Source organism: Bubalus kerabau, chromosome 16 (assembly GCF_029407905.1).
Source record: "Bubalus kerabau isolate K-KA32 ecotype Philippines breed swamp buffalo chromosome 16, PCC_UOA_SB_1v2, whole genome shotgun sequence".
Classification (NCBI taxonomy): domain Eukaryota; kingdom Metazoa; phylum Chordata; class Mammalia; order Artiodactyla; family Bovidae; genus Bubalus; species Bubalus kerabau.
The window spans coordinates 16594389-16605618 of NC_073639.1; the positions used below are offsets into that span (position 1 = coordinate 16594389).

Sequence of the window (11230 nt, forward strand, 5' to 3'; positions counted from 1 at the left end):
TAACTGCTCATCAATCTTGGATGAAAGCATAGCACGGAAAAATTCTGTTGTTTGTAGAGACAGTGTTAAATGTTCTAAAGAGAAATCCAATAAGACTTTGATTATGACACAGATCTGTTTTTGGCTGTAGGTTAAAATGGACCCCTTTATAGATGTAAGGTGTGTGATATAGCCTTTTTTCAAATCTGTTTGGTTTCTCTTGCTAATGTGGGTGCCTACTCTGACATAATTCTCTTCTTAGAATTAAACGGTTAAGCTTGACAGGAGAAAGATTGTAGGGTCTTTGTGTTCCTTTTTTCACCTTAGATATAGATCTGACTGCCACTAAAGAAACTCGGGAGCAGCATTTCTGAGAGCAGAGAGTGGAAGATGGAGGTCCAAGAACACTCAATGGTTTGATGTGAAAGGCTAACACTGGAATTTATGTGAAACTCCAATACTGATTTTCATGTGTAATAATAAAATTTCCCAGGCATAAAATTCCCTATGTCATTAGTCTCACAAAGCTTGAAATTATTTCAAATAGAATTGTTGTCTCATCCATGTGCCAACTGCTTTATCAGATCAGCCTCTCTTTTCGAGTTAATTATTTTATTGAGAGACAGTGTTATATTTTGATTCAAATAAGGCAGAAGTTCATATAGGAGTCTCTCATTCATACTAATGGGAAACTGTGTGTGAAGTCAGATTTGAATTCAGGCCTGAAGCCCTTTGGAATGTGGGCAGCCCAAGGAAAGGAAATATATTTTTTTTCAAATTATTAAAAAGTGATCCATGGCTTTTTCCTCTTGCTTAGGAAATGTCCTGCAAGTTTTCTGATGTTTCCCCAATTGTTTCTTACACCTGAAGAGAGAAACAGTTTTCCACCGCTGTCAGGCTACAACCCTCCGTAGTCTTACACCTTCCTCCTCACCTTTGCAAAAATCAGCTGAGATGTGCCTCCCGGAGGTGGAGATGCCCCCACCCACCCACCCACCCACTTCCCCCTGCCACACACACACACAGCCGTTTCTGCCCTCAGTTACTTGTCTCCTCCTAGGCTTCCCTGGTGGTTCAGACAGTAAAGAATCTGCCTATAATGCAAGAGACCACTAGGTTCAATCCCTGGGTCAGGAAGACCCCCTGGAAAAGGAAATGGCTACCTACTCTAGTATTCTTGCCTGGAGAACTCCATGGACAGAAGATCGTAGTGGGCTCTAGTCCATGGGGTTGCAAAGAGTCAGACACAACTGATCAACTAAAACTTTTCCAATTTCTAGACAGTGTATTAAAAAGCAGAGACATTACTTTGCCAACAAAGGTCCACATAGTCAAAGCTCTGGTTTTTCCAATAGTCATGTATGGATGTGAGAGTTGGACCATAAAAAAGAATAAGCACCAAAGAATTGATGCTTTTGAACTGTGGTGTTGGAGAAGACTCTTGAGAGTCCCTTGGACTGCAAGGAGATCAAACCCCTCAATCCTAAAGGAAATCAATCCTGAATATTCATTGGAAGGATTGATGCTAAAGCTGAAGCTCCAATATTTTGGCTACCTGATGCGAAGATCTGACTCATTGGAAAAGACCCTAATACTGGGAAAGATCGAAGGCAGGAAGAGAAGGGGCTGACAGAGGAAGAGATGGTTGGATGGCATCATCGACTCAATGGACATGAGTTTAAGCAAGTTCCGGGTGATGGTGAAGGGCAGGGAAGCCTGTGTGCCACAGTCCATGGGGTTGCAAAGAATTAGACATCATTGAGCAACTGAGCAACAGCAAAGTGCTTTGCATTCTGTCTCATCCCTATCTTTTCCTTCTCCTTTTCTATTGTGAGCCTCTGTGGAACTTACATGAGGCAAGTTTTACATTAATCTACTAAACACATCAATAAGAAATGCATTCTCTATGTTAATAAGAAATGCATTTTCTATGTTACAGAGAAATACAGTGTTCCCTGTTATTTTACGAACTTGGACCCTGATGTGCCATTCTAAGACTTTCATCTACCAACAGACTTGAACAAGTAGCACTAAGGTATATGGACAAGGCTGTGCTTTTGGCATAAAGATCTGAAAACAAATCAGGTGTCCATAGGCAGAAAACTGGTGAAATTAACCATAGAATATTTGACGGAAAATGCCACAGCCATTAAAAAAGGATGAAGGAGATCTTTTAGAATTTAATTTGAAAAGATGTCTAAGATACATTGTTAGATTTTTAAAAGCTAGCTACAGACAACATGATTGACACAGTCTCGTTTGTGTTTTTCTTAAGAAAAGACATGGTACACTTCATGTACACATAGTATGCGTGCATATGTGGACATAATCTCCCCACGTATGAACTCTGAACAGTGATGAATTACCACAAGGAGTGAAAATAACTGAGATTGGGAGAAGAGGGATAGTGAGAGGTGTGCTTTCATTTTTCAATTTATATCTTTTGTTCTATTTTTTAGCATTTATAATTTTTTAAAGTTAAAAAAAGTAAAGAGAGATACTTATGTATTCAAATCACTTTTTTTTTAAGAATTTATTGTTTACACATATGATGGCTTGGATCCCTAATACTGTCTCGATTAAATGAACTCAGAAAAATGCACATAAAGCAGTGATTCTTAGCCATCTTTCCTTGGTGAACTCCCCTAGCAAGATGCCAGAGTTAATCGAGCGTTTCATACAATTCATGAGGATATAAATCGGGTTACAAATCTTCGTGCATACATGGTCTGTAAACATGTATGTGTATAGGGGAAAACTCAGAAAGGATAGATGTAGACATGTTCATTGTCATCTCAGGGTTATTAAACTTTCAAATGACTTTTACTAATATTTTATGGACTTTTGCTTTTGCAGTAAGCATGCATTATTTTTATCATCAGACACATCATTTGAACAAAGGTGAATCTGTGTTGTTTGTTCTGGTACTGAACACTTGACGCCACTTGGAAGTTTCTATCGTGAAGATAATGCCTGGAGCTTTGGATGAGGCAATCAGTGTCAACAGAACCACATTTAAATGGGATCCCAGAAAAAAATGGTAGATCTACTGAAGTGAACAGAGATACTGTCAGCTGGAAGAGATGAAAATGTTGGGGAAAATCTTGTAAGGGATGTTTGGAACACAGAACCTATCTTAAGATGTCAGAGTACTTCAGACAAAGGGATGCCACCCAGTCTTGCCCTGATTGGCACCTTAGGCATTCATGATTTTCTCATCTTCTATGACATGTACCCTTGGGTACCTTCTTCCCGTCCAGGGCTTTCCAGTCAAAATGACTCATCCGTCTCAAGATTTGAGTTTCCTGCCTTAAGTATCCAGAGATGAGTCCTTCTGATGAGTTGCTACTCTTTTAACTTGAATGGAATTAGGCTTAGGGATGTTTAGTTAGAATATTCATGAATGGATGAGTCCCAGGAAAGGGAATGGTGAGGTTATCAAGGAAATGAGCTCTATAATAGGAATGGGAAACAGAATAATTAGGGAGTCAGGTAGCCCAGGGGTAGAATGATTTAAAAAAATAAAAAAGACTAGGTCCAAATTCTGGTTGTCAATCTTTGCTAGAGTATGGAGGCAGGAATTAATGGGTTATGTGGATTTTAGGTAACTATTTTGTCTTAAAGGCAAGATGACTCATACAAATTACTTTTTTTGCTCACTAATTTTGTATGTACTGTGTAGGTACTTGCCAAAAGAAAAGCAGGGGAAAATTTTACTCAGGAAAAAAAAAAGTGTACTCTTGCAAATGCTTTTAACATGTAGGCATGCTTTCGGTATGTGAAAGTTATTTTTGACACTATTTTTGGCCAAATTGTTTTTCATTTTTATGAAAAATGTTAATTTTTAAAGCACTCCGGTCTATCTCCCAACTGTTACTTTTATCACTCGAAAATGTGGTATTTTAAAAATATCATCGCTGGTGTCATACTAAGACTTGCCTTGGATTACAAGCCTTTCATAGTAATTAATGTCTTTTTTTTTTAAGGCATTTGGACATGAAAAAGGAATAAAATGAAAGTTCACCAAAATGTTCATAGCAGTTGTCTTTGGGTAATGATGGGAACTGTCATGGTTTGGGGTTTTTTTCCCCCATTTGTCTGTGTTCTTCTAGTTTTCTATAATGAGCATGGAACGCTTATTAAAAAAATCAAATTTATTAGAGTGAGTAAGTTGTTAAGGGAGGAAGGTAAGATTCATAATGCTTTGAGCTGCATCATAATATTCTCATGGTTGCATACAAAGTTCCCAAACATCTCGTGTTACAATGAACAAATACTGGCAGAGTCATTTCAAAAATTTTAAGTTACATATCCTGTAAGTTATTAACAAAGAACTATAAAATCTTCCTTATGAAATAGAAATATGGCCATAGTCTTTATATGTACATATTTCAGTTTGGCTACGTACTAAGCTCACTTAAGGAATGACTGGAAGTTTGAGGCTGGTTACTTATTTTTAACTGTGCAAGGGAGGTTAATGAATTAAATTTATCTTAGAGCACCAGCTGTTGGAGCAGTCTTATTCAACTGGGTTGTTGAAAATAGTGTGTAATGGAATGGCCCTGTATTCTATTACATTCACTATTGGTCCCTAAGTAAATATCTAATATCTAAGTAAATAGTATTTTACTTATATCTAAATAAATATAAGTGACGTCGCTCAGTCGTGTCCGACTCTTTGCGACCCCATGGACTGTAGCCCACCAGGCTCCTCTGTCCATGGGTTTCTCCAGGCAAGAATACTGGAGTGGGTTGCTATTTCCTTCTCCAGTGGAATCTTCCTGACCCAGGGATCGAACCCAGGTCTCCCGCATTGCAGGCAGACACTTTAACCTCTGAGCCACCAGGGAAGAGGGTATCATTCACTTAGATATAATTAATAAAATAATAGCTGCTGATGGAGAATGTTTTCAGTAGTTTTATCAAGGAGTAGAATGAACATTCACATTGTTGTTGCATCTATTTAGTTTCCCAACAGAAGAGGTCAATTAGAAAAACAATTTTTGTGGCTACAGACAGATTCACCAGCCCTTAGATTATTTTCATTCTTCTCCATCAGTGTCAGAGGACGCTGAGATGCTATGAAATGGGGATTAAATATAAAAGGGCCTGAGTAGCATTAAGTATTTGATGAGCATCTGAGAAGCTATTAGGAGTTTTATGTACCCCTCAGGTGAGAAGAAAGTTTATTCATTCAACAAACACTTATGGAGCAGCTGTGATACACTGAGTACTTGTTTAGGTCCAGAGAATAGCAGTGAACAGAACAAGGTCCCTGTCATTATGGGGTTTACATTCTAGAGAGAGAAACAGGTCATACACAAATGATTATATACACTCACATATATAATAGCATTATTAAAATGTGTAACATATTTTATGGAATATATAATTTTCTTTCTATACTATTGAATAACATCTTGAAAAAACTAAACTGTTAGGTAAGGGGGGTTGGGAAGAGGCCATCAAAGGTAGGATGGTCAGAGAAAGTTCCCCCTAAGAAGGTACAGTTCTGGGTAAAGGGATCAATTGCTACAAGGCCCTGAGGTGAGGTTGGGCTTGGCTCCAGGAGGGGGCAGCAGGAAGAGAGGCGGCTGGAGGGGCGGCAGGGGGAGAGCCTACAGAGCTTGGAGGAGACTCACTAGGGCTGGGCCTTTCCTGCAAGTATCTCGGGAACCACGGGAATGTTTTGAGCCGAGAAATGCAGAATCTCACTTCCATTTTAAAAAGTTAATCTGACTCACTCTTGTTTAATCTTTAAAGGCTTAATAAAGTCCCCTGAAAGGCTTAATGGAAACAGAGAGGCCCTGAATAATGATAGGAGAGTCAGAGAAAGTTAATTTGCTGGGTATCCTTTTGGATGAAGTCTGTGCACATCGCTGTTATAATTAATTAGTGGTGCTGAGCGTTGCCCAATATTTATCTCATTTAATTTTTCTTACTATTAAGTTATGAAAGAGGGATTATATCTCACTGGGAACTGTACTTAATATTTTGTAATAACCTGTAAGGAAAAGAATCTTGGAAAGAATATGTGTGTGTGTGTGTGTGTGTGTGAGAGAGAGAGATACAGATGCACGCACATGGATAAAACCGAGTCACTGTACTGTATACCTGAAACTAACATGATACTGTAAATCAACTATACTTCAATAAAAAGTAATAATTAAAATTTTAAATGTTAATATAAAAAATAAAAAAGAGGGTTAATATTTTGTTTTATTGTACCTAGTTCAATTTTTTTTTCCTTAATCAGTTAAAAATGACTATCAAGATAGCAAACTGAGTATTTATGGAGAAAAGTCTACAAAATTCAATAATAAAAAAGCTTGGAAAGTTACAGACTTTGAAACCATAATTTTTAAAACAAAATGACAAGACAAATCTATTATTTAGATTTTTGTATTATTTAGAATTCATTGTAGACAAGAGAGTGCCTTCATACATCCAAGAATTTCTCCAGCATTATTCATAAAGAGCTATGTCAGGGAACTATGAATTCACCAATAAAACTGCAAATTACTCTAACAGACGCTCACAAAGCATGCCTAGAGGCTATTGTATATGCGTTTTTTGCCAGTTCTGCCATTGGAGACCTGATTTACAGTCGTAAAACCACTAATGATGGCTCTTTCCAAATGTTATACCAAATTATATTGTGTAAAACAATGACATCCGTTATTTACCACGGAACGCCTAAATATCTGTTCCCTACATGCATTGGTGGTGGTGGCGTAGTCACTAAGTCGTGTCTGCCTCTTGTGACCGCGTGGACTGTAGCCCCCCAGGCTCCTCCGTCCATGGGATTCTCCAGGCAAGAATACTGGAGTGGGCTGCCAGTCCCTTCTCCAGGGGATCTTCCCAACCCAGGAATTAAACCTGGGTCTCCTGCATTGCAGGCATATTCTTTACTGACTGAGCTATGAGGGAAGCCAATCTACGTGCATTACTGATGATCAGAAGAGGTCATATGTGCTTAGACATAATATGATTTTTTTTTTTTGGAAAATTTTGTTTATCTCTTTTGCTGCATCTGATCTTAGTTGCAGTAGGTGGGATTTTAAGTTGCTCTTTGTTGAGGTGCTCGGGCTGTCTAATAGTGCAACTCTGACTCTGTAGTTTTGGCATGCAAGCTTAGTTACCCCATGGCATGTGGGATCTTAGTTCCCCAACCAGGGATCGAACCCGCGTCCCCAGCATTGGCAGACAGATTCTTCACCACTGGATTACCAGGGGTGTGGTGGGGGAGGGTGCCTTTCCCCATTCATGGAAATAGCACTTAATAAGAAATTTATTAGACATACAACCAAGTACTAACCCATCAAAAACTCAGGTTCAAGATGACCTTCCAGCTAAATATGTACCTCTGCCCCCTGATTTCCAACAATCCTCAGTTGCTGAAATCCCCTTTTAACAATATTTTAGTGTCATCCGTAATATCTTAGGAAATGGAGATTTTTCATAGACTTTTCAAGACTCGCATACTGTAAATACATTGGCTAAATTTTTGTTTTAAGTTCTTTCCAGCCACCAGAATAAAGCAGGGAGTTCTCTAGATTAGACCTGTTACCATATCATTTTTCAGCCAAGCCATTCAGAGCCCGTTTGCTGAGATAGGGAATGAGATAATATGACTCAGTGATAAAGAAGCAGCCCATTCCTTGCTGGCAAGCTGTTAGGTTGACTACTTAATATCAAGTTGGAGAGTGAGTCTGAATTAGTTTCCTCAGGGGTGATGCAAGCTTCAGAATTCACTGGGGGAAGGGTTGGGGGTGGAAAAGGAGAAACCTTTATAAGCAGTCCATTTACATCCATTTTCACTTGTGAGTGAGTGTGTGTTCATTTTCTTTTGGTGTGTGAGAACAAAACTGGTCAAAAATCTCTAAAAGGGCCTTGCTATTTTGCTTTTCTTTAATGTTTTTTTAATTGAAGTATAGCTGTACCATATTAATGTGTAACTTACAGGTATACAGCACAGAGATTCACAAGTTTTAAAGGTTATATTCTGTTTATAGTTATTATAAAATATTGGGTATATTCCCTGTGTTTTATAATATATCTTTTTAAAATTTTTTATTTATTTTTAATTGAAGGATAATTGCCTTATAGTGTTGTGTTGGTTTCTGCCAGACATCAACATGTATCGGCTGTGGGTTAACCCATGTCCCCTCCCATGTGAACGTCCCTCCCACTTCCTCCCCATCAGGCCCCTCTAGGTTGTCTTGGTAGCTTATTTTATACCTAATAGTTTATGCCTCTTAATCCCCTCTCCACCTAGATTGCCCCTCCACTCTGCCACTGGTAACATCTGTGAGTCTGCTTCTTTTTTTGTTATATTCACTAGTTTGTTGTATTTTTTAGATTCCACATAAACGTTAAATCATACAGTATTTGTCTTTCTCTGTATAACTTGCAGACTTTGCTATTTTAAATAGAAATGTCCACTTAAGAGACTTTATAGTTAGAAAGTCCTTAATTGATTCATTGTTCCTAGCAATAGTGGCCTCTCTTCAGGGTAGCACATCATGTGTTAGAACAAAGAATAACAAAGAAAAATTAATTTGAGGAAATCTACGTCCGTTTTGAGAAACTGGGTTTTGTGTTGTGTTTTATTTTGGTATCAATAACCCGACAGGGATGTTCCTGTGTGCTTAGCACGGTGAAGGCAGTTAAGTCATTTTCATTTTACCAGGGAGCTGGGATAAACCTGTAGTAAGACCTTTGGGAAATCATTACTGGCTCAAGGTAAATGATACTGCTGACTCTATTACAGTCTTGGAATCTTGGGGAGTTGTATATACTGTTTCATAAGGATTCTTTGATCAACTGGAGGAACTTCTCTCTTCTCGGAAGATGAGGACAGAGAAGTCTCATAAGTCAGCTTGTACGGGTTGGCGTTCTCACGATGATGCTATTAACTCCTCTCAGATTAGGGCCATCGCACTTTCTAAAGCCTTTTGCAAACAGCTGGATTCCAGCATGACCGCCTTTATTTGCTCAATGGAAGAATGAGAGGGATCCCAATGCTACCCTGCCAGCAAAGAAGTGATTTTCTTACCCTCTTGAAGATGGTAACCAGCTTGGGCTCTTTCCCCCACCCCCAAATTGCTCAGATGGGTAATATGAAAAAGATTTTTAAATAAAGCATTTGGGGCTTTTTTATTTATCATTTTTGGTTGTGCTGGGTCTCTTGCTCCTTGGGCTTTTCTCTAGTTGTGGCAGCAGGGGCTGCTTGCTAGTTGCTGAGCGTGGACTTCTCGTTGTGGTGCCTCCTCTTGTTGCCGAGCACAGGCTCTAGGGCATGCCAGCTTGGCATGCCAGCTTCAGCAGCTTTGGGCTCCCAGGCTCTGAAGTGCAGTCTTAGAAGTTGTGACGCACAGGCTTAGTTGCCCCACGGCCTGGGTTCCTCCTGGGTCAGGGATTGAGCCTGTGTCTCCCACCTGCGCTGGCCAGTGGCCTCTTTACCACTGAGCCACCAGGGAAGCCCTCCAAACAGCGTTTAAAATCTGCACGAGGAGAAAGATAAGTTGCAGTCATTTTATGTAATGGTTTTGATAGACGTGGACTCTTAAAAATACCTTATCATAACAAAGTAGGTGAAACCACGTACTGAGTCGGTGACTTTCAAACTTTTGGACAAAAACCCAGGGTAAATTTCATGTGTTTGTGTATGTATATGTGTGTGTTAAATGACAGTGTAAAATATGGAGTGGTAGGTTGGTTAATGGATTAAGATAGGTAAATGAAACAGTCTTCACCATATATCGTGTCTGATCTTTTCTGCTGCTGCTGCTAAGTCGCTTCAGTCGTGTCCGACTCTGCAACCCCGTAGACGGCAGCCTACCAGGCTCCCCCGTCCCTGGGATTCTCCAGGCAAGAACACTGGAGTGGGTTGCCATCTCCTTCTCCAATGTGTGAAAGTAAAAAGTGAAAGTGAAGTCGCCCAGTTGTGTCCAACTCCCCGCGACCCCGTGGACTGCAGCCCACCAGGCCCTTCCGTCCATGGGAGTCTCCAGGCAAGAGTACTGGAGCGGGTCGCCATTGCCCTCTCCCTGATGTTTTCTAGTCTACCCTATTTTATTTCACCTTTAAAAAAAGGTGCTGCTTGAGCCCAGTTCATTTCATGATCAGCCAGGTCACACCCAGCAATCTAATCATCACTGGACTAACCGACAAGCGTACCTGGAGGGTAGGCTTTGAGTTCCCTGCTGGCAAACCCAAGAACTGTCAGCTTGGTGCCAACTGCTTTGGTCTTGACTCAGCAGGCTGGTTTGTGCCAAACGCTTTGCAGATCCAAACTCCCATCCTATTGAGATGATTGAATCACCCCTGAACCAGACCTCTGAAGCTGTGCCCCGCTGTACTAAAAACAAACAAAACAGAAGAGGAACCAAACCTTTCCCAGAGCGGTCTCGCACTATTGGGGTTTGTATCTCAAGAGGAACGAGAAAGTAATGATGTTTTACATCTGAGTGAATGTCATGGAAGAACAAATGTCTCTAAATTGCTTTCCAAATATTTAAAATAATGGTAAAGTGAACCCACATAGGAGGAAAAAGAAGAAAAAAATTAATTCTGCATTTAGCCATTAACTGAATTGAATCATTGCAATCTGAAACTAGTCTTCGGTTTTGCACCTTCTTGGGTGTAAGTAGCTTTGACAATGTCCAACCTTGATTCTTAGTCAGTGTATTAAACAGGGGTTGAATGAACCCCATCTTTCCAGTTTGTTGCTTCTAATTCCCATTTTCAAAAATAATCTCTTCCTATGAATAGAAGATCACCTTTCCTGCCTTTCCCCTCCACCATCCCCCTGCCCAGCACCACCACCAACATTAATGTTAATTTTAAAATGCTCAGATTGAAATAATCGAAGTTTTTCAGTTGCTGGAAATGATGGATTATAATAATCAGCTAAGCTTTTTAAAGCATGTGTATTAAAGGGAGAAAAAGATATGTCCTGGATTCTACCCACTCCAGGAATCAGCAAAGAGAGAATTCTCTCAATTTAACAAGGAAATTTCATCCCACCCTTGGGTTAGTACTTCTGCTGTGTTGATGACAATGAACATCAAATTGATTGGCTTCCCACGCCCTGACAATCATCAATTATGCCAAAGGTACTGGGTACCTTCCCAATGCGTGCAGTGATCTGAAAGAAATGTAAGGTGACAGCCTTTTCCTCACCTCACCCCCAAAGTCCCATCTCAGGAAGGTGACAGGCCAGATGTATTTTATTACAGTGTACTTA

General features: G+C 39.8%; 1 protein-coding gene across 1 annotated transcript in view; it reads left to right on the forward strand.

The window, feature by feature from the left end:
- The window catches only part of ZNF827 (zinc finger protein 827), a 135473-nt gene extending 135120 nt beyond the window's left edge, over positions 1-353 (forward strand). The window contains exon 9 of the mRNA XM_055550805.1: positions 307-353. Coding sequence (XP_055406780.1) covers positions 307-353 — 47 coding nt within the window. The remainder of the gene's footprint in view (positions 1-306) is intronic.
- The last annotated feature ends 10877 nt before the right edge of the window (positions 354-11230 follow it).